The 25,023-nt window shown below is 38.6% G+C and overlaps 1 protein-coding gene across 3 annotated transcripts in view; it reads right to left on the bottom strand.

Moving 5' to 3' along the window:
- The window catches only part of SLC16A9 (solute carrier family 16 member 9), a 53,098-nt gene that overhangs the window by 14,247 nt on the left and 13,828 nt on the right, over window positions 1-25,023 (bottom strand). The window contains exons 2-3 of one of the 3 annotated variants that reach the window (XM_032312307.1): window positions 16,105-16,338; window positions 4,255-4,398 (exon numbers count right to left, since the gene is read on the bottom strand). In XM_032312307.1, the coding sequence (XP_032168198.1) occupies window positions 4,255-4,398; window positions 16,105-16,300 (340 nt within the window). In that variant the 5' untranslated portion in view covers window positions 16,301-16,338. Of the gene's footprint in view, window positions 1-4,254; window positions 4,399-9,562; window positions 9,657-16,104; window positions 16,339-25,023 lie in introns of those variants that run through there. The other 2 variants (XM_032312309.1, XM_032312308.1) reach the window with 2 other exon arrangements.

Here is a 25,023-nt window from a genome sequence, read left to right on the forward strand (position 1 = left end):
ATTTCCCACCCTCCACCCCACACCCGACTTCATTTTTCCTGATTTAATAAAGTAATTGAGAAAACAGAAGCCTGAATTCCCAGGTTTGGCAGTGTGGTCTGCAGTCACTTGAAAAAGGGGAAATGGTCATTCCATGTAGCTATTAAAAACTGGGGGCTCCTGGGTGGCTCAGTTGTTAAGCATCTGCCTTCGGCTCAGGTCCTGATCCCAGGGTCCTGGGATCGAGCCCTGTATCAGGCTCCCTGCTCAGCAGAGAGTCTGCTTCCCTGCTTTTATTTCCTCTCTCACTGTCTCTCTCTGTCAAATAAATAAATAAAATCTTAAAAAAAAAAAAAAAAAGAAAATCTGAACAAGATGATACTTTTTAAAACATTAGTTAAGTGGTAAAACAGAATTGTGCCCGTTAATACAGTTTAGTATCTTTTTTGATATTGTGTATTACAATTAAACATACTAAAAAGGTTTAATTTCTTTTTCTATCTTCTTAAATCTGTCATACAAATATTGCTGATTCAAAAATCTTCCTCAGTAGCAAAAAACTGCTGCTGTGGTCTTGAACTAAGTGTTCAGAAAGGAATTTAAGGGAAGGGATGTAGGAAACACCTCCTCGTGCTTCTCTATATACATTATCTCATGAAAAGGCGCAATAGCTTCATGAAGTCATCCAATAAAAATAAAAAGAAAAGCTCAGAGAGATCAAATAACTTTCCAAGGTCACAAAACTATTAATAACGGTTATGCTAACTAATATTTATTGAATTACATCCTCAATTCACAAAACCTGAAGGTGGATGTCATTATTACATTGTTTTAAAAATAAGAAAATAAGGGGATCCTGGGTGGCTCAGTGGGTTACGCCTCTGCCTTCGGCACGGGTCATGATCTCAGAGTTCTGGGATCAAGCCCCGCAACAGGCTGTCTGCTCAGCAGGGAGCCTGCTTCCCCATCTCTCTCTGCCTGCCTCTCTGCCTAATTGTGATCTCTCTCTCTGTGTCAAATAAATAAATAAAATCTTAAAAAAAAAAAAAAAAGAAAGAAAGAAAGAAAATAGAAGTTAAGTAACTTGTCTGGAGTCACACAGCTGGCAAGTGAGTAAGAGAAGTTTAAACCACATGATTGGAGCCCAGAGACTGCCTCCTGGTGTTGGCTCCTTCCTTCCCCATACTCTCGCTCTTAAGAGACCATCTAGTTCATCCTAGGCAAATGAAAATGCTTAGTATACAATTCTGCATAGAACTGGTGCTCAATGAATAATATAATTAAAGTGAATCTTTCTGGGCACCTGGATGGCTCAGTGGGTTAAAGCCTCTGCCTTTGTCTCAGGTCATGATCCCAGAGTACTGGGATCTAGCCCAGTATTTTAAATAAAATATTTAAAATACTTAAAGTGAATCTTTCTTATTTTTTCTAAGAAACTCAATACAAAAAGGAAAATGTATTTAGAACATAATAATTTCCTGTCACTTCCTTTTCAACTGGAGATTCTAAATGATGATACAGTGGAAGTATTATTCAGTATTATCTCATTTATTTATCCCAGAAATATTCAATGAGCAGTGTATTATGATCATACCGATGAAAAAAGGAAAGAAAGAGACACAAAGACGTTGACCATGGCATGAAGTATTAATTATCTGCTGGCTAGGAGTAGTTCACAGGGCCCCAGTAATTACCAGTGGAAGCGATCTCTTTATTAACTGAAATCCAACCCAATTCTTTTATTTGTTTTATTTGTATTTATATTTCACTTGACTTTATTTAGTCCTCACAAAACCTGTGTGAGTTAGGTTTCCCAGCCCGCCTTCACAGATGAAGGGATGGCCATTTGTCATTTAGCTTGCTCAGGCTCACGGAATCTCTGTCTCCTAACCCTAAACCCAGCACTCCCTCCAAGAGTTGACAATTGCTTCTTAGTTTCAGGGATTCAGAACCTATTGCCAAATCAGAGTCTTCAGACATGAGCCTGTTTTCTGACCCAGAATCATTAAGTGAAAGAGAGACCAGCATTCCAGGAGGAAAGACATTACAGTAAATGCTATGACAAGTATGTAGGTAATGGTACTGTAAATACTTCCTTAAGTTAACTATGGCCACTTATTTAGGTAATTGTACACTAGTGAAAGTTGGGTTACCTTTTGACCATGGTTGGACACAGAACATGAGCTGGCAATATTAACCAGGGTCCTCAAGCATTTACATGGCCTTAGGATCATGGCCCGGGTCTGGCTCACAATGGATCCACTGAGTCCATGGACCCATCCAAGTTCCTGATACTTCATTGGCTCACCCAATCATGGTGATGGGTATAACCCTCTACAATGTTCCTTGGCCAACGGGTAAGAGTTATCATAGTAGAGAAAGCCAGGAGACCTATAACATCATCACCAGCCAAGACAAATCTCAAGTCCCATCTAATTAATTGAAAATCATGGACTCATGGAGGTGGGGGTGGGGGGCACAGTTAGCTCTCAAAAGGTTCCCACAACATATGCCAAACCAAAAATAACTTCACAGGTGATAAAGCTCCCTCCATTGCTAGGGAAATTGAAATTCAGTTATGGAAGTTAGTCAATATTGTCTTTTTCTTTCTATATATCTTAGTTATGGGAGTTAGTTAATATTGTCTTTTTCTTTCTATGTATCATTAGATAGTCTTCCAAAACAATCAAATGTATATAACTCTTAGACATGTAAACAGATTTTTTCTTCTTAGAAATTTATTTTTATCTATTGGTAATGCAAATGCTATGGTATCACTCACTGCTCATCAGTTTTTAAGTCCGTAACAACTTCGTATGCCTAGATTAACCTTGAAACCATGTGGAGGAGGAAAATCCCAAGAAAATTTAAGTGTGGAGTCCAGAGTTTGGGGAAAATGCCCAAATCATATTAATGGCATCATCATTCAATTTTCTACATAAAAAGGGATTTATCCTAAAAAGAATAATCCAATATTCATGTGTAAACACAGATACCTACATTTTTATTTTTATGACTTTAGACAATAAAGCAAAATGATTATTCAGTGGAACTCTCAGATTTTACACAAGAGACTAATGTACTTGTACCCACAGTCCAAAACTATATTAAACACCAGGAAATATAAAATACCAAAAATGTACTGCATGCTTTCAAAGAACTAACATGGAATTCAGGTCTCAGCAGTATTAGAGTATGTAGTTAAATTTAAAATAGACTTCAAGGACTGGAAAAGCACCAAAAATAGTTACAAAAATGTGAAAGAGATTGGTATCTGGTGTCAAACTGAGTGGATTCAACCCCAAATCTCCTAGTTACATAGCTTCAGTTAGTAATTTCCCTTCTCTGAGCTTTACTTTCCCTCTCTGTAATGTGAGTTCTTGTGAAGATTAACTGAGGTCAGAGAAAGAATTCAGCACAGAGCCAGGCACATAGGAAGTACTCCGTGCACATTAGCTGCTCTTATTTCTATTATGTATTATTCAGGAAACAGTCCCAAGTGAAAAAGAGGAGTATCACTCGTCAACAAAATTAGGTTCTTTCAGACACTAAGAAAAACTTCGGCAGCTAGCATCATCTTTCCAAATTCCCTACGACAGCCCCTAGGAATAATCTGATGAGGTTGAACATTGAATACAATTAGTATACTACATCACAAAGGCGTCTGCCCCTAAAATGTCCTCGCAGGCCCCGAGCCCTCTGTTTTTCCTCTCCTGTAACCAGGATCATCATCACTTATCCCCACCATTCGGTTTTTCTTCACTCTTGTCTTATCTTTTTAAAAAATTAATAATAATAATGATAATAATAGTAATAGTAATAATAATAATAATATGTTTTAAAAACCACTTTTTACTTCTGTGGTAACTTTGCGATATGGGCCCTGGAAGCACAGGATGTTTGGAACACAAACAACTCAACAGAGCCCTGCTGAACCGGCCAATATGAAAGGGACCACTCCCTAAGTCAGTGAGAAGCGCTGTTAGTCTCCTGCTCCCGCCCCTTGCCTTTTTTGTGCTATGCTGAAATGAAAAACCTTCTTGTGCCTTGCAAGAGAACATAATGTGCATTGATAAAACATGTTTATGCTTTCAAATATTTTGATTCACTGGGCAGACATGTTACTAAGGCAGTAATTTTTGGTGACATGTCACTGAAAGTAAATTATTTTCCATCATTTTCATGCTGCATATTAACTGAATAATAAACCTGATGTTGGTAAAATGATGTTGAACTCTTGAATCTTAGAAAAATTATAGTGACCAGGTTTCTTACCTACAACAATGCCATAGGAAAAAAACAGAAAGTAGATATTGGGGGCAAAACTGCTCAACATCAGGCCTCCAGCTACCATGAAGCCACTGAAGATTGTCACAGGTCTTGCTCCAAAGGAGGAGACACAGAGGCTGCAGACAGGACCTAAAATAATAAATGAAACCTTCACTTATTTAACAATAACCTCCTTCCCACAATCATAAGATCCATCCCATCATAAGTTCAAAATGATTCCTTCCATCACACCATAACACTAAAGTAAACATCTACCGTGTGTTTACTACACACCAGACACTCTGCGAGATACTTCATATAAACAATCACATTTCATTTTAATCTCACTGCAGCCCAGGAAGGTAGATACTACCTCATGTTTTGATAAGGAAATTAAAGTTTCCGGATAGTAAGGCCACAGAGTTAAGAAATGGGCGTTCTGGAGTCAGACCTTCTTCAAATTCGAGTTCTAATATTTGCTGGCAATATGATCTCAGGCAACTGTTCTGATCTCTCTGTGCCTCAGTTTCCTCATCTGATGACTGTAATGACTGTAATGGCAGTACCACCTCATAGGGTTACCATGATGACCAATGAGAGCACAGATGTCAAGCTGATCCCAAGGCCTGACACAAGGATGTCCCCAGTCACTGCCAGCTCTTCAGTGATGAGAACAGCAGCAGCCTCCAGAATAGTAACAGAAGAAGACATAAAAACCCAGGCAGTCTGACTCCTGAGTCCAGCATCTTATCCATCATATTATGCTGAGGATTTTGCCCCCTGCATGTTCCATGCATTTTTACTACCCAGCGCTCCTTTCCCAGCACAAGGGCAATCATACACTGATGAGGAAAACAAGCTTGATGACTGACTGAACACAGCCAATCATGACCCTATAGAGGGATGCGGGGGTCATTATTCATTTCCTAGAGAATATTCTGGCAGGTGAGGCTAAATGGAGAAGCACCCCCCCCATTCCAGTAAGAGTCCATCAGTACCACTGTCCTACAGTCCATGTGTAACCTGGAATTTGTGAGAGGAAGTACACTGTTGAGTGACAGGTAACGGTGACACTACCTAGATCTGTTCTATGGAAAAGTGGGTGACATGGATAACCATGGTAAGTAATGGGATTTAAGTGATAGTGAAATTCTCTCCCACTAGAAGTGTACCTAGAAAGCACCTACAACTACAGAGCTGAGCTTATCAGAAATGAAAGGACATTAAGGATTATTCAGCCCATTAGTCTCATTTACATGGAAGGAAACCAAGCCTCAGAGAGGTTGTCTAAGCCCATAGTAGAAGAGAGAGCCCAGGATTTAAAAACAAAGAGAAATACATCTTAATTAAGTTGACAACGGCCTTTCAAGATACAAATTATTATTCCCAATTTTTAAAAAATATAGTCACCAGGATGGCTAAGGACAGACAACAGTAAGTGTTAGCAAGGATAGGAAAGGATCAGAACTCTTAAAAACTGCTGGTATTGTCTCCTGAAGCTGAATATAGCATATTGTATAGCCCAGAAATTCTGCTTCTATGTATATACTCAAAAGAAATTCCTGTACCAAAGTATGTAATGTTCATAGCAGAACAATTCAGAGTTGCCTAGAAACCCAGATGTTCATCAGCAAGAGAACACAGAAGTGAATTCTGGTATAGTCATACAATGGACTATTATATGGCAATGAGAACGAATGATCTGTAGCTACACAAACAGAAGTATCTCATAAACATATGGAGAGAGAAAGACAGTCAACACAAGAAAGAATACTTTGTATAATTGCATAATTTGCAAAAATAGGTGAAATTACTCTATGCTTAGAAGTCAGGATAATGGTTATCTTTGGTAATGGGTAGGAAGTTTAACCAGAAGGGGGCATAGCCCCACTTCCAGGGTACTACCAACGTTCTGTTTCTTGATGTGAATGTGCTTATTACATGAGTATAATTTGTTTTGTGAAAAGTTCACCAAGCTATACTCATGATATGCACACTTTTCTGTATATATCTTTCATTTAGTAACCTCAAACAGAGAAACGAGTTTCATTGTTAGTAAGTGACAGAGCCAGGATCCAGCCACCCCAAGTCCAACATTCCTGCTAATACCAGAGAATCTCTCAAGTGCATACTTAAGACCAGGATATGACCATTGAGATACCACAGAGCTCTCAAAACACACAGCTCTCCCAAATTTCTCCCTGGTCATGAACTGGCCCCTGACATTTCAGGCCTTCTGTGAAAGCCGCTACGGAAGGGCAGACTGATACAGTTATACGCCACACAGAAGAGAATACTCCATGCCACTGTTTTAAAAGGAAAACCCACTTGAAAGACCAAACTTATCCAATAGTTGAGCTCTCTGTATACCCAATGAGAAATACTTAGACACTTCAAAAATAGAAATGATTTTAAGTGTCAAATTTCGTAAATGGATGGGTGACATCATAAAAGCATGATCCTTCCGAGTTGTTTACCAGCCTCGTTGACACTGAGAGTTAGTGTCAACAAATTCAACAACACAAAGGAACTAAAACACAGAGATTATTATTATTGGCATACCTGGAAAGTTTCAAGTTCCATCCTCAAAGTAAGACTTTAAATCTATGCTCTTTGATGCATGATAACTCCACGAGGAGATGCAAAGTATGGGAAACTAGGGGTGTGGATGAAGGGTAATAATTTAATAGCATGTACAATTACACTGTGACTATTTCATGCTAAAAAGTACATAATTATTATCAGTTATGTGATAAGTTCATAAACCATGTGGGTCTAAATACATGAATCTTTGAAAAAAAAATTAAGCTCAGGGAAGACATGAGCAGAATTTCTTTGATGAAAAGAGCAAATTGAAAACTCGTTTTTAAAAATTTCTCTACTTTCATACTGCCATCTGCTGTTTACTTAGAAAAATATCTTGGTCTCAGAGATTTAAAACAGAATTTTAGAGCTGAAAGAGGCCTTGGATAGAGTCCAAACACCACATTTTTAGAATGATAAAACTGGAACTCAGAAAGATCCTGCAATTTGACCAAGAATCCAGAGCCAATCAATGAGAGGGCTAAGGCCAAAGTCAGCTTAGCATTCTTACCAACTGAGAAGCATTTCAACTGACACCTAAAAATCAAAATATTAATAAAAACGCCAATGTATATTTGTTAATATCTTACAGCTTAAGAGTTCCTATGAATTTATGGCAGATGAAAATGTAACATCCATGCTTGTTTTGGTGTTTAAAAGTTCAGAGCAAATTATTTTATTCTCATTCTAGAACCACAGTATTTCTAGATTCTGTTTATATGGATTTAAACCACAGCAGTCCCGTATTTCATCAATAACAATCAGGGCAAAGTATAACTGGAATTGACCATTAAGTCACATCTGCAAGACATGACACACTTATGTGTTTAGCTCTCAGTAATAGCAGGCAAGTTTCCCAAGATGAGAAACCATAGAGTACTCCTCAGTGCTGGACAAGTTTCAAGAGATAAATACAATGGAAGGACAACTCTCAGGGGAGATTACTTTTAACGCTTCAGGTCTTGTACTTTACAGAAGGCGCCTCTGGAACAAAAGTTAGTTAACTCATAATATGAGCCAGTGCTTCCATCTATGGGGAGTTGTAAAATTTTAGAAAAAAGGAAGAAGGAAGCTTCATCGTCTGTGTGCCAGTTTTTAATTTTAACAAGCAAAGTCAGTTTTTAAAATGCAACAGCCGTCTATTATCTCTGCCATTTCATTTAAGAGAAAGAAGGAATCTTTTAATAAGGAAATAGTGAGACTATATCATTTGCAAATAAAATGGAAAAGAGTGAGAAGATAGTGGGAAGCTAATACACACCAAGGATCAATGCCTTCATATTCAGTTTGCCTTCAGTGAAAATGTTTCTCGAAACTACAACTGTGTGTATACTGGTGTTTGGGAGACATTATTACTATTACTACATTCCGTCTGGGAGATTAATGTTGACAAGTTGGGGGAACTGAAAGTCCTTTAGTCCTTGGCTAAATGTTAAGTGGCGGAGCCGCCAGTCAGCACAGAATGGTCTCAGGATGGTAGATGGCGGTGCGGGGCACTAAGAGGGGAACAGCTCTCTCCTTCCTAGCGTACGGTATTCAGGGCTCCTAAAGATCTTCTATTCTGGGGTGCCTGGGTGGCTCAGTGGGTTAAGCCGCTGCCTTCGGCTCGGGTCATGATCTCAGGGTCCTGGGATTGAGTCCCGCATCGGGCTCTCTGCTCAGCGGGGAGCCTGCTTCCTCCTCTCTGCCTGCCTCTCCGACTACTTGTGATTTCTCTCTGTCAAATAAATAAATAAAATCTTAAAAAAAAAAAAAAAAAGATCTTCTATTCTTCCAGCACCATTTTTGGCACAGGGGGGACACATTCACTCAAAAAAAGTAAGAACCTGTATGTTAGGAAATAACCCTACAAACTGAGGAAAGGAGCAAAGAAAGTGAGCAAGATAAGGATGGGATTTTGAGCCCTGCAACCTCGTCAGTACAAAATGAAACTAAAAACATAAAATAATTTGTTACTAGTCATCTGCAAATCAGACTGATTGAGGTAATTTTCAGCCAATGAAGGGAATAAAAAGGGAAGTGAAAGTGAAAATTCTAACTGAAAAAGTGTTTTGTTATGATCACGGGTAAATTAAGAAAATGAGAAGAATGAATTATTATAAGGAAGTCAGAACGATCTCCATGTAAGTGGTGAAATTGTTTCCTTCAGCCCTCAGGGTAATTTAGGAAGAAACAACAGAGCTACATTTTTGCTGGCTGTTCAAATTAGCATGGAGGAAGAATATATTTCTTAAAATTTTAAAATACGTTGGTAACATTATATTTAGGTCTGCATTCATTAAACGAAAAACTAAATATTTATTTGCTCACTGTCATCCCTTCACTATTTACCAAGTGTCTTCTCGAGCAATGCTACACAATAGAAATACAAGGACGCGGACACGTGAGCCACATATGGAACTCTAAACTCCCTCGTAGGAACATTAGAAAAGTAAAAAGAGGTAAAATTAATTTAAGTAATACATTTTATCTCACTCGATACATCTAAAACCTTATCATTTCAACACTGCAATATCATTAAGGAGACATTTGGAATTCTTTTGTTTTGTAGTAAGGTTTTGAAATTCAGTGTGAATTTTTTACACTTAGAGTACTTCTCAACTTGAGCTTGCTGCATTTCAAGTGCTCAGTAGCCACATGTGGTGGGTGGCAGCTGTGCTGGACAGCCCAGCCCTGGAGTCTCCTATCATGGCAGAAGCACAGAGAGGAGGACACACAATAGAAGACCTAACCCAGAAGACAAAATAAACACACAAGTGTTCAATTAAAATCCAAGGTCATGGGGTGCCTGGGTGGCTCAGTGGGTTAAAGCCTCTGCTTTCGGCTCAGGTCATGGTCCCAGGTTCCTGGGATTGAGTCCCGCATCGGGCCCTCTGCTCAGCGGGGAGACTGCTTCCTCCTCTCTCTCTGCCTGCCTCTGTCTGTCAAATAAATAAATAAAACAAAATAAAACCAAGGTCACAGATTAAGAGGCACCGAAAGAAAGGCTCAAATCATGTGTTTAGGGATTTCAGAAAAGGGATACCGCCATGGGCCAAAAAAAAAAAAAAAAAACCTTGAACTGGGCCCTAAAATGTGCTTATATCAACAAAGGGATGAAAATTCTAAATGGAGGAAAACCGAAACATAATGTGGTTTTCCAATTTGTCATTATTATAAGATAGCTTTGGGAAAGAAAGCATGCCTTTTGGGAAACAAATCACTTCCATGCACTTATTCCTCCTAAAAAGTTTCAGAATCCCAAGAGTGGTCAGATGGTGAGGCCTACTGCACTGAAGCCATAAGTAGGCTGACAGCACAGTGAGGGAAAAAAAAAAAAAAAACAGAGCTGTAACCAGGTTGTATGCTGGCAGCAGAGCAAGCATTTCCTAAGAGAGCAGATGACTGAGCCAGGAAAGTCTTACCCCGATACCCACAATGCAGGGAGCCCAGCAAACTCTTGTAGGTTCTCATCCCTTGTTCCTGCTGAGACCAGAATTTCAAGTTCATCTCCCTAAAGGAAGAGAAAGGCACTAAGGAGCCAAACCCACTCAAATCCTTGATCATGCATACAGCTGCTTTGCTTGCTGGTTGGTTTGCTGATCTATAAAGAGCACGGAAAGCTTAAGCAAAACCTGGAGTTATTCTCACCAATCCTGGAAATGCCTAGCATCCTGAGAACTGGCCGATGCAACAGAACCCTTGTAGGGGGCAGAAATTCAGTCCTACTTGAAGGAGTAACAGTGCCTGAGAGTAAAATCGTCCAGATACCCTCTAACACCACTCTGCCTGCACTCACAACTCATTCAGCAAGCCCAACTGGCTATGCTGAGTCACTATTAAGCTGAGCAGAGATTTATTGACTTATTATCAGTTTGCAGGCCTTTGGAGAAATTAAGGAGAAAAGGGAGGGGAGAGACTGTTAAATCTGCTTAGAGCACAAAAATAGAGAACAAAAGGTCTCCCTGCTGTTTCAGCAACACTGTTGTCTGAAAAACGGCCCCACCCTTCTTGAATTTGAAGAATGACGTCTAAAGGAAAAGTGTTTGAGCTCATCTGAAAACAATGCAGGGCCATGAGAGCCCCTGATTTCAGTTAAGTTCCTTCCCTCCTATATCCGTCACATTTCAACCAGAGAAACAGAACCAGAAGATGTGTGTTGGGAAATTTATTGCAAAAAACGGGCTTATGCGATTGTGAGACCCTGCGAGGCAAGTACAAAACCCACAGGGCAGGCCACCAGGAGGGGCGGCTTGACACTCTCTGGCACAGGCGGAAGCTACAGCCTGAAGACGGAATTTCTTCTGGGAAAGTTCATTTCTGCTCTTAAGTCTTTTTAAATGTAACTGAGTCAAGTTCACCCAAATTATTTAGGATAATCTCTCTTACTTAAAGTCAGTTGATGGTGAACTTGAAGCACATCTGTAAAATACCTTTACAATAACACCTACACTGGTGTTTGACTAACTGGGGAATACAGGCTACCCAGGTGGATGCTGACTATCACATCTCCCAATGCAAGGCCTTCTTCTGCCGGGTTTACTCTACCTGGCGTACCTGCAGTGCAGGCTGCAGACCTTTGCATAGAGGGAGTCAGTGTGGATGGCCTTCTCCCTGTCAGCCCACCATGCACAGCCCTTCCTCCCATCTAACAACCCATCTCTATAAAACTCCAGACATTGCTTTGCCTTTGCATTTTCGAAGTCTGAAATTATCAGTAAGCCTTTTTTCTATCTCTTCCCTGAAACTAAAATCCCTGATAAGCACAGAGGATAAGCTTTTGAATCCTGAGCACGGAGGAGATATGGATATGTGTAACCGAGGTGAGCTCATTTACAATATAACCCCAATTCCCAGCTTTATTTAACGCAAGGATCATCTGGATAAGCAAATAATTCAGACGAGAGGAAGAAGTATTTTCCCCTCAACTGCTCGAGTTTCAAAGAGAAGGAATGAAGAATTAAGATGATGAAGAGTGTGAAGTAAAGGAGTGCATGTCTTGCATGGTTCGAATATTCTACTGTTAGCTACTGTCCAAGTCTAGGTTTGCCAGAGAAAAGGGGTGGGCCTTTACATTTAAGATGCTCAGGCACAATCTTACCAAAGTTCCAGTTTCCCTCCAGTCCATAGCCCAGAAATATCTTTGTCTCTCATTCTGAAGGGTCCCTTTCTTTTGCGGCTTCCACAGTTTGGTCTGAATTGCTTGTTAAAGTAATTTTATTTGTGGCTGATTCTTGTCCTCTAATAGCTAATACTTGTTGAGCACCTGCATCTCAGTCATACCAAGCACCATCTCCATTATTCTACACAACAATCATAGAAGGTAATATTTTATTGTCCCCAATTTAAAGATGAAGAAATGGGTTGAACACGTTAGCAAAACTGGAGCCTGGGGGACCACTATTCCTCCTAGAGGATGTGCTTTGCCTTGGGCGTCATCTTTGTGTGGGCATCTTAGGCTCTATATCTTAAGGACAATAATGCCTATATCGGTGCTTTGTTCAGAGGATCAACTAAGATCAAGTAAGTGAAAGCGGCTGATACTGAGCCAAGTACACAAAAGGGTGCTTAGTGAACGTTAAAGGACAAGCACAAGAACCTCAGAATTTAGATGTTGCTTGGCAAAAGTACTTACTCTTCTGTGCCTTGCTCAGTTATAAAGCTTCAGACATTGGATCACAGAACTGAGGATGACATCTTCTATGTTTTGTCTGGACAAAACTGGGTAAAGGCAATGACTCATGTTTCTCAGATATAATATGGCTCGCCTGCATCATAATCATCTGGGGAGCTAGTTAAAATGAAGACGCCCAGGACGACCCCCCCTCCCCCCACCCCACTGCACTGATAGGTAGGAAATTGCCTTTTTAGACAAAGTTGAGTAATTTACATACACTCCTGAATTTAGAAGCAAATACACACACACATACATATATGTATGTGTATAAATCCCATCTTTATCAAAAAATGTATGAATGTAAATATATATATACATATGTATACATTATATTTTATCAAAAAGATGCAAGGTCATCCATTTTTGTGGGGTTTCTTTTCACCAGAATCAGAGTCAGTGGACATTATTTTTCATGTTTTATATAGCATGAACGGTGCTACAACCAAGCAGAAACCTACAGTAGCTCCATTTACAAATAAGTCAAAGCAAATCACACATTGGAGAATTCTCAAAAAGGGCAAGATTGAAATCTAAGTCAAGAGGGTCTAAGCCAATGGTAGCTCTCAATTGAAAATCACTTTTCAGGCTTACAAAAATTCATGTATGTGGGCCCCATCATAGATTGACTGAATTAGAATGTCTGAGGGTCGAAGAGAGTAAACTTGATTGACTCCTCTGCTGCTGTTGTCTCAAAATTCTTAATTTTTAACAAGGGGCCTTGCATTTTTATTTTGCAGTGGGGCCTGCAAATTATGTAGCTGATCCTGCCTACAGATTAACGGGGTGCCCTTGAAGCAGAGGGAAGTTGGAGTAAGTGCAGAGCTTCAGTTCAGTTTGAGTCTCAGCCTGAGTTCTGACAACCAGGGCCCCATCCATCCCTAAGGAGCTCTCAGCTCCTTTGAACCCTCAACTCCTACCTGGACAGACTTTGTGAAAAAATTTGTTCTCTGAGTATGTGCTAACTGAGGTATATATCATTTCCATCATCCCTGACCCTTGCTGGAAGATGAAGTAATGACATTTCTGTTTAACTTAGTATTTGCTAATAGAAATGGTGACTAATTGGAGAACATTAAAAAATTCTGTCCTACCACAGACAAAGGGCTGATACCCAAGATCTATAAAGAAATCCTCAAACTCAACACCCAAAAAACAGATAATCATGTCAAAAATGGGCAGAAGACATGAAGACAGACAGAAGACACTTCTCCAAAGAAGATATACAAATGGCTAATAGACACATGAAAAAATATTCATCATTAGCCATCAGGGAAATTGATCAAAACCACATTGAGATACCACCTTACACCAGTTAGAATGGCCAAAATTAATAAGACAGGAAACAACAAGTATTGGACAGCATGTGGAGAAAGGGGAACCCTCTTGCAATGTTGGTGGAAAAGCAAGTTGGTGCAGCCACTTTGGAAAATAGTGTTGAGATTCCTCAGAAAATTAAAAATAGAGCTACCCTATGACCCAGCTATTGCACTACTGGGTATTTACCCCAAAGATATAGATCTAGTGAAAAGAAGGGCCATCTGTACCCCAGGGTTCACAGCAGCAATGGTCATTGTCTCCAAACTGTGGAAAGAGCCAAGATGCCCTTCAACAGACGAATGGATAAAGAAGATATGGTCCATATATACAATGGAGTATTATGCCTCCATCAGAAAGGATGAATACCCAACTTTTTTATCACGTGGCTGGGACTGGAGGAGATTATGCTGAGTAAAATAAGTCAAGCAGAGAGCGTCAATTATCATATGGTTTCACTTACTTGTGGAGCATACGGAATATCATGGAGGACATTAGGAGAAGGATAGGAAAAGTGAATTGGGGCAAATAGGAGGGGGAGACAAAGCATGAGAGGCTGTGGGCTCTGAGAAACAAACTGAGGGTTTTGGAGGGGACGGGGGTGGAAGGAAGGCCTGGTGGTGGGTATTAAGGAGGGCACGTATTGCATGGAGCACTAGGTGTGGTGCATAAACGATAAATCTTGGAACACTGAAAAAATTAAATTAAATTAAATTTTTAAAAAACTATTTCCTCTTCATATCTGATCATTTTCAAGAAATCAGTACTTGCAAACCCATATATTAACATATCAGTTATCATCCTTTTGTACTTTGACAGCTTTGCAAACAATCCGCATTTTAAAAAACTCTTTCAAACAAATCTTGAGCAAACTCTTCCTGTTTTTCTTGAGTTCATAATGACAGTATTATTTTCATTTGTTTAGTTATGTTTAGTTATCTTATCTGGCATGACCAGATGATCCAGGATTGTTTTTCAAGTACTGCTTTTAACTTAACAAGGTAATACATTAATTGGAAGCAAATGTTTTTGTTTTGTTTTGAGAAATCCCTTTTAGGGGTACCTGGGTGGCTCAGTTGATTAAGCAACTGCCTTCAGCTTAGGTCATGATCCTGGAGTCTTAGGATCGAGTCCCGCACTGGGCTCCTTGCTCAGCAGGGAGTCTGCTTCTCCCTCCGACCTCTCCCCTCTCATGCTCTCTCTCTCTCTCATGCTCTCTCTCTCTCTCATTCTCTCTCTCTCTCTCAAATAAATAAATAAAATCTTTTAAAAAATCCCTTTTAGAGATCAGGAAAGACAACATACTCAAAAGAAGGTATGGCTAGTTTATTTTGTTTTCATGAAATCATTTCAGAGCTGAAAATTACCTTACAAATCACCACATCCAATGTCCTTATTTTCTCCCTATGTTCCCACAGAACAGAGATTGTGATTTGTTCAATGAACCACGTCAACTTCGTAGCAATAGGAAGAGACTCCGGGACAACTGACCCCAAACCATCCTAGCACACCTGTGCTTAGATAGTTCCAAGTAAATTACATGATCATTAAACACTGCTGCAGAGTTCAAACTATTACTTCAGAAATAGAAGGGTCATATGATTTTCATCCTTTAAAGGTAAATTAAAACCCTCTATTGTTCTTTCTAAAGATGACAGGAATCACATTATATCATATATAAATGTTTATGAAGAACATTACTCTTGGAGACATTATAAAAAGGCTTTGAAGACAAATATATCACATCTACATCATGCATAACACTGCATTAGAATTCTGAATAGCATCACCATTGTGAGATGGGACAACCCCTTGCTATGTCACACTTCTCTTATAAAGGGGACACATATGATGTTCATACAATTTGATCACAGTGTGCCTAAATGGCAGAGAACTAACTTTGAATTATACCGGATCTGCTTAGTACTGCCCAACATCACGTGGTCCTCTGGTTACCAGCATTCACTGGACATGCCTGGATCTGTGCCCTCATCTCCCTGTGAGTCTCTTAAGGGCAGGAACAGTGTGTTTACTGTTCATCTTTTTATATCCAGAATCTAGCACACTGACTGGCATATAACAGCAAATAAATGGATAAAGAGATGAATGACGACCTTCCAGATCCCTGTATTTTCACATAGATTTATTATAGTGAAAACATACTAAAATTTCAATGAAAGCAGGGAATATGTTATACTTAAAATATATATATATATCTTTCTATGCCTTGCACAGTGTTAGTGAGGCAGCAAATTTAATTCAACGATAGAGGACAGAGGAGAAGCATGCATTTATCCACTTACTGGCAAGCAAGCCAACTCCACTTGCAAGGGATCCGACCCAGGCTGTTTTTCCTTTTCCTTCACCAAAGATGTCCAGCCATTCTATGTACAAGACTCCAACAGCCAACGGTGATCCGTAACACAAAAACTGAGTGAAAAAGGAGACAAGCACAATCACCCAGCCCCATCCACCATCAGGTGACTTTTTAAATTCCATCGTAGGTAAGAGATCAAGGAAGTATTCTTCTGTAAGTCCTAAGCGAAAAAAAAAAAAGGAGAAAAACATATTTAGAGTGTGGTAGGGCACAGTATTTTGGATTAAAAATATCTCCTCCTAAATTAAGTCATAAAAGTCTTCTTTAAAAATACACATGGGGCGCCTGGGTGGCTCAGTGGGTTGGGCCGCTGCCTTCGGCTCAGGTCATGATCTCGGAGTCCTGGGATCGAGTCCCGCATCGGGCTCTCTGCTCAGCAGGGAGCCTGCTTCCCTCTCTCTCTCTCTGCCTGCCTCTCCATCTACTTGTGATTTCTCTCTGTCAAATAAATAAATAAAATCTTTAAAAAAAAAAAATACACATGGAAAAGCATAAAATATCACTGACATATCAAGTTAACTTAAAAAAAATTTTTTTTTTTAATTTTACTTATTTATTTGACAGACAGAGATCACAAGCAGGCAGAGAGGCAGGCAGAGAGAGGAGGAAACAGTCTCCCTGCTGAGCAGAGAGCACGATGCGGGGCTCTATTCCAGGACCCTGAGATCATGACCTGAACCGAAGGCAGAGGCTTTAATCCACTGAGCCATCCAGGTGCCCCAACTTTAAAATGTTTACTCTTGATTTGAGTAAAGAATACATCCACATGCTTCAAAAGAAATTTTTTAATTGCAAAAAGGCACAGTTTGAACACCTTGTCCCCATTCACCAGGTTTGGTTTCTTGCCACATGTTAGCTTCCCCAGGAAGAAGGTTCTTAGTAAGAAGAAAGTTTTTTAGAACTATTCTTTTCCATTGGAAGGTAATAGGCCGAAGAGGAAAAAAGATAAGCACCCATGTAGTGTCAAGGAAGGGGACTTCTAAAGCTGGGATGCCCTTCAGAGTTGCTCTGAAGAGTTAGGCATGGAGAGTTGGCCCATCACACTCCCATGTTGGTCATTCACCGGGTTCAGGCCATCCAGGGAGTGGGAATGACCATAGGTGAGGGGGCTCCCTTCAAATGAGGCAATCATTTCTGTAGGGCTGTCAGCTGAAGGCACCCTGCCAACAGCACTGTGTGCAGCTAGGGCAAGGAATCTCTCAGTCCCAAAGGGAGTCTGGAGGGGAACTGGCAGCACATCATAACACCCACCAACTTGAGTATCCTCCCAGACTTTCTCCACGAATGTACAGGAAATTTCCTCTTTTTTAACAAAAAATAGCATATTGTACATTCTATTCCAAACCTTGTCTCATGCCCTTAACATCCCCAAGATTTTTCCCTATCAATACATAGACAGCATCCCTAGTCATTTTTTTCTTAATTAAGCACAAAGTATCTCACCATATGGTTGCACACTTGTTTATTTAGTTACCAAATAAGCAAAACATTACACAGCCTTTTAGTCTCTTGAGGTGTTTGGCTATTGTTATCATATATTATCGTTTATTATCTAGATTATTATCTAGTTCAAGAATGAAAAAGAGGGACCAAAGGTATATAATCCACACCTACCTATTTCTCACCTAACTCCCATATCCTCCACAGGAAACCAGTGCTTCTTGTTTCTTTTATATCCTTCTTTAGAGTTTGTTTATGCATATATTGCTAACTCAAATATAGCTTTCCTCTATTTTTTACACAGAAAAATAGCATGATATATATGTACATATATACATATGTATCTGTATATGTCTTGCTTTTTTTCACTTGGAAAATATCCTAAAGATCTTTCCCATCAATGCATAGCGACCTTCCTCATTCTCTTCTTTGTGCTGCCCTGTGTTTCAGTATAGGGCTTTCTCTTAATTCTTAACTAATTCTCTTAGTTCCCTGTGATTTACAATGAAAACAACACTGCAGTGAATAACCTTACATATACATATATCTTTTTGCATATATGCGTATCTGTTAGGTAAAACCTAAAAGAGGAATTGCAGAGTCAAAAGCTATGTACACTGTAATTGTAACTAATATTACAAAATTGGCTTCAAGGGATTAAACCAATTTACGTCATGCCCGGCAATTTGCCATGTGTCATAAACTTTTGGATTTTTGCCAATATGGTAACTGTAGAACAGTGTTTCATTATAGACTTCACTTGCATTTTTCAGCTTTCCCTGAATGTTGTATGTCATCTCATAGATGAAAAGTCATCTGTAATTCCTACCTAGTTCTTGGGTATGTATATACGGGTGTGTTTCGGGATTTTCCATTCTGGGCCTATTCACTCACAATTACCACATTAGTTTAATTATTAAGTTTAAGGTAATTTTAAGTACTCTATTCTTTTTGCTAATATTATAATTGGGGTTATTTCTTTGGCTTTTGTGCGTAAAAGTTATTGATGTCTGTATGTTAATTTTGTGTCCCACTACCTTACTAAATTCTCTCATTTGCCTTAGATGCTTGGACAATTCTCTTGGGTATATACAATATATAATACAATAAAGTTCCACAATCATCTACTAACAGTAATAGTTTTACATTTTTACCTTGAATTTTTATACATCAGATTTCCTTCTTTTGCCTTTGCATCAAACAGGGTATACAGGATAATGTCAAATAATGAGGGTGTATGTCTCTGGCTCCTAACTTAGAACACCTTCAAATGCCAAGGTGCTGCCTCTGGGGCTTAAATCAATTTATTCCACAAAATTAAGAAAATATATCTATTTCCCTAACTTTGAGTGTTCTTATAGAGAATGCTTACTATGTTTTATCAAATGCATTTCTGGTGCACAGGGAGATGATTATGATCTCTTAGATAGAACTTTAAATGTAATAAAATCTGTACTTTCTTTTCTTTTCTTTTCCTTTTTTTATTCGTCAGAAAGAGAGAGAAAGCACAAGCAGGGGTGAGCAGCAGGCAGAGGGAAAAGCAGGTTCCCCACTGAGCAGGAAGGCAGATGTGAAGTTCAATTCCAGGACCCCAGGATCATGACCTGAGCCGAAGGCAGAGGCTTAAGGCAATTGAGCCACCCAGGCACCCCTAAAACTCTATTTCTCTACCTTGAACCATCCTGGCATTATTGGATTAAATCATCCTTGGTTCATGCACTATTTTGATTATATCTGCCTATTTGGGGGACAGGGGAAGGATTTTTAAATTGACAAGTGAGATTTTTCTTTTTGTTTTTAATTTTTACTAATTTTTTTAATCAAAGTAATATTTTCAAATTCTTTGAAAATATTACTTCTTCCAAAGTTCTAAAACAGTTTACATGGCAATGGATTTGGAGGGCCAAATCTCGACCTCCCTGCCCCCGCAAGGCTTCCCACTTAATCTACACTTCCTATGTCCCTGTACCATGTCAGGTTTACAGTTTCAACAGAGTCTTCTTTGACCACAGGTTTTTCTAAGCCATTCCCTTGGCTGTTGTTTCATCAGATAATAGCTAAAGACAGTGGAAAATATCATTCAGCCATTCATGCATGCCCCTAATTAGATGGTGGAGCATTTGGCTATCTTAAGAGAGTCATGGTTACAACCACCAATTTATCTGGGCTTCAGTGAATGTATTCACTTTGACATTCAGAACACTAGGCAAAAATCACATCCCCACCTGCCACAGGCCTTTGTATAAATTAACTTTCAGTATTTCATAATTGAAAACTGGAAGAGGTTACAATTTGTACACAAAATTGCAGAGTCTAAAGGCCAGCCTCTCAGACCAAATGATTGTGTTAGCAGACAGAATACTGCAAACTTCCAAATATCTAAATCCTTTGAAATAACCATCAGAAACTAGCTCTTTCTAGTACCTACTCTACTATAAAAGCAAATAATATAATGCTGGTCCTTCTAATGACAATTGGGTACTCTGCCATTTTTCTTGGTCAAAATTCCTTTTAAAGAAAATATAGTCTTGATTCCCTAAACTAGATACTATATGATAGCAATAGCCAAACAGCTAGAGAGACTAAAAAGCTATATAAGAACAAATGCATATGAGACTGTTGTTTATTTAAATCTTCAAATTACAGAACTTCAGGAAAAGTATACAATTACATAGGCAGAACACCAGAATCACAAAGAAAGCCCCAGTATTTTCTGGAGGGTGGGGAAAGGGAAGGGGTGAGGAGAATCTCCCTTGCCAGTGTGCACACTTCAGGAGACAGAAATGCCTTTATACACAAAATACCTTGGCCTTGCTTTACTTTGCTTTGCCTAGGGTGACATTTCAACACATAGGACAAGAGCCAGAGAATTCTTCTCACCATAAATATTTGGGAGAACAACCTTTGAAATACAAAGCTCCCATGTATATCAACTCTGACTAGAAAGACAAGTTTTTACAACGAGTTGGCTAACAGTTTCTAATCTTTAATTGTCTCATAGTTTGATATACATGTAGTCTCAATAGAACATGCTGGAAAATACCATTTCGTGATTTCTTGTCAGGGTAATGAATAACTTCCTCCTACAGGTCCCTCTATTCCTTAGGTGTTTCTCACCTGCTATTTCTCTGACATTATATATTCTGCAAGTTGATTTCACAAATAAACTAATCTTTATTTCCCTCTCCCCCTTCTGTAATGGCTCCCAATTTCCTGTGGAAGACTTGGATCTTCTCTATAGGTAGACAGTTGGTAACACTGCTGATTAAGATTCCTTGATCTTGACCCATAGGACAGTATCTAACCCAAGCAAGGGCAACAGGACCTCTCTACCAGGTTTTTGAATCTTAGGTGAAATGCCATAAGGAAAAAAACAGACATTTGAAGTTTATTGATTTCAAAGATAGTAACACTGAAGAGACCTTCTGTCAGTTCCTACTACCTTGACTACCTAGGGGATACCCAAGATTTTTCTCCAGGCTTTCATTTCACTCCATGAGCAAACCCAAAAGAGTATTTGTGAAGTTAGCTGGTGTTTGTTTCTTTTACTTAGAAAAGACTAAATAAATTTGAGTACGCCATAATTTCAAATTGATTATTTTAACTTTCTATACCCTACTTGGTTCCATTTGGGTCAAAGAGCAAGTTTAGGGATATAGTCTATGGCCACATAATATAGGAAATATAGATATGTCATATTTTTTTCTGAAATTAATTATCCTTCCTTCTTCATATCTTATGATTCCATATATGATAACAATCTCTTCTCTGGCATTATTTAAATAAAAACTTCAAATTAACTGAAATTTCCACTAAGCACACTTACACTAATATCTACAGAAATGCAGCTTTATAAAAGGGGTTTTTACACAATAAGTTTTTCGATCACTTACAAATTAAATTATATTGCCCTAGACAGCAAGTGAACTCAGAAGAAATATGACATGGCCTAAAGATAGCGTGTGATCTCTGAGTTCCAAAGAGGTGTCCGGCTATTAAACGTTTGGGAATCAGAGGAAAATGAAATCAGGAGTGGAAGGCCTTAGGAAGTAGGTTTCTAAAGAACAATGGAGAGATTCGGGAAAGCGTGGCTCTGGCAAGAAAAACAACATGCACCTGGGTGTGGAATCAGGACAGGCCTGCTACGTTTGGGGGAAGGTAAAGAAGGCAGGTCTTAGAGGACTCACAGAGGAAAACAAGATTAGAAAGGTAGCACTCTCAGTTGAAACTGAAGAAGAAAGTATCTCAGGAAGCCTATACCTATAATCCTAAGATAGGATTTTTTTCATATTTTACATAATGTATGCTGGCATTAATAACCCACTTATATTACCTTAACGATGGATTTTTTTTTTTTGTACTAAAAAATAACAAGCTCTGTAACATCAGAGAATGTTGTTTTATTTGGACTAGAGTTCCATGAGTATATTCAAAGTTTGGGGCTCTTACTCATATAACTGTAGGAAAGTATGCTTCTAGGAAACACACACATTGTAGCATATTCTAATACATTCTGTGAAAATTTGGAATCTTTTTTAATCAGAGTGTTCACACACCAAGACTTTGCATAACAAGACACCTTATAAAACTCAAAATTACAAGCCATTTTGAGAAGACCATTCTTTGTCACACTACAGTCTAAGGGAACATCACAAAATTAATGTTAACTTATCATTTAAGTGTACTTCTTATTTTTAATTTAGAGAGTGAATATGTTCTACGTATTATAAACCTTGTTTGGAGTGGAGAGAAAACAGCATGAAATAAAACTTACCATGGCAACATATTATTACTCAAGAAAATCAGATTATCATAGTATAAAGGACAGTGTATCTCTTAACTCTAGAATTTGTTTTGTCAAAGGCAAATGCCAACTGTTGATGAAAGTCTACATTTCACTCATGGTGATTAAGCTCTAATACCTTAGACTGCATTTAGTTCTGTTCAAGTAATGCCAATTCTTTGTTATTTCCTTAAGAATCCACTGGCTGAAAATGTCTATTCTCCACATATAGGATCCCAGAACTGCATATTTGACATTTATGAATATTCACTGTTGACATAGAAGATTTTTGTCCCTGAAATGTATACACACATACTATACTACTTTTTGCCAAATTGGGAGTGATTTACAATTGATCTTACTTTCAGTTGATGGTCCCTCTTGCCTTTGTTCCCCCCACGATAATAATTTTTAATAGTCCATTTTTAAGTTTTTATACCAGAAAGCATTTTACCATTCACTCATTCATTCATTCATTTTTATTAACATATAATATATTATTTGCTTCAGGGGTACACGTCTGTGAATCATCAGTCTTACACAATTCACAGCACTCACCACAGCACATATGCTCCCCCATGTCCATAACCCAACCACCCTACCCCTTTTGAGTGTTACCTATATGTCAGTAAAGAGTCCTAGATACATTTTTCGTTCAAATCATAGGAGGTAAAAGAGAACTTTTTTTTTCTGTTGTTCAATCTCAATCACTGCCAAATTACCTGATGCTGAAACACTTTTTTTTTTTTTTTTTTTTTTTTTAATTAGGAGCATAGGATCACATGACTACATCCTGGTGGAGGAAATGGTTGATTCCAGGTTGGTTTTGTCTTGACCTGGTCATCCATCAGCTGTGTCAAAAGTCTAAGTCAACCTGGGCTTTGTGACTTTCCTCAGTTACATTGATGCTACTCTTGTTAAATGAAAGGCTCTAAACCACTGAAACCCTAGCACGTCACTGTTAGGGATGAAAACACGGCAGCCACTACTGAGAAGCGTTTGACAGTGGGCATGAGTGTGGACTGTCAAGGTCACAAGATTTCTTTCTGGGGTAATGGAAATGTTTTCAAATTATTTTAAAGTATTTTAAAAATAGATTATGATACACTTTGCACAACTCCTGGTTAGAATCAACGGACCTGAATACATTAAGTAGGTGAGCTTTATCACAAAGCTCTTAGAGTAAAACACATTCGAAAGCTACTGGATATTAGGTTTTGGTTCTGACTCCAATGCAAGTAACAAGCTTCATAAACTACTGCTCTGTGGGAAGCAGTTCTAGCACTGACACCGCGCTTGCACAACGGTGACTTCTGCTTTCCCAAACATCCATCATAGATCCTCCACCACTGCAGTCTGGGTCCAAGGATGCTGGAAATTGAGGGGAAAAAAAAATGGGGGGAATTCTCATAAAAAAATATGAGTAAACAAATCATTCTTTGTTTTAATAAAAATGAAGACAAGGAAATAATTATTTGGGAATTCTAAAAATATATAGGTAAAAAAAATACCCTTTAACATATATTGAGGCTCATAATTCAAATATAAGTTAATTAAATTCCATTTAGTGGGACACGAGCACAAGAGAGGCAGTTCAGAGGTACAAGTAATTGTGCCTGTGGCCAGCGCTCGAGCCCGCCTCCAGCTCACCTATGACGCCACCTCTCTCACTTTCCTATTCTCAAGTAGCTTCGTTCTACAGTGTTTGAGGAGTGAAAAGTGTAGCAAGTGTACTCATCACTTGCAAAAGAGTCAACACACTTATGACTGATTTTTGGTTACTTGGGAGTAGCATAAAGATTTAAAATAGTAGAAATTCCCTCTAAGCCAATAATATAAACTTTGAAGTGAGTCTACTCCACTTGGTGATTCATGTGTTAGTGAACACAGACACATTAACACCAATGTTAGTCCTTTAAATGTTATAGTCAGTGGATGAATTTTGTCATTTTCCAATGACATGTCATAATCAGTACAGCTTACGATTTCTCTTCTGAAGTAAAATAAACTTAGTTATATATCAAGATCTTTTTTTTAACATATATAAACATTTTTTTAATAAACATATAATGTATTATTTGCCCCAGATCAAGGTCGTTTTTAAAGGAAAAGAATCCACCTTGTTGTCCTTCTAGAAAACTATTAGAACTCTTTGTAAAGTCATATTGAGATAGCCTTATTTTATACTCACACAGACATACACACAGATTTCTATATTTACAATTCTATAAGCATTTTCTACAAAATGGCAGAGCTATAAAAGGAAGTCAACTCCAAATAACAACTTTAATACTACTGTGAAATCAATTGTGGTGGCCTTAATCGGACGGTCTCAGAAGTTAAAAGAAATAAGCCATTTCAGACTTCTGGTATATTAAATATAGAAGAAAAAAAGCCAAAATGAGGTTAGAGAAATCAAGATTATCTGTTAAAAGTTTACACTTTAAAAATTAATGCTATCAGCCAAAAAAGGGTGAACAACCCCAATGTCCATCCACTGATGACTGGATGACTGAAATGTGGTCTAAAGGGGAGAAGCGCTGGTTCATGCTCCCACATCATGAACCTTAAAAACATGATGCTAAATGAAAGGAGCCAAACACAAAAGACCACATATTACAG

The sequence above is a fragment of the Mustela erminea genome, chromosome 14 (genome assembly GCF_009829155.1).
Source record: "Mustela erminea isolate mMusErm1 chromosome 14, mMusErm1.Pri, whole genome shotgun sequence".
NCBI classification, from domain to species: Eukaryota; Metazoa; Chordata; class Mammalia; order Carnivora; family Mustelidae; genus Mustela; species Mustela erminea.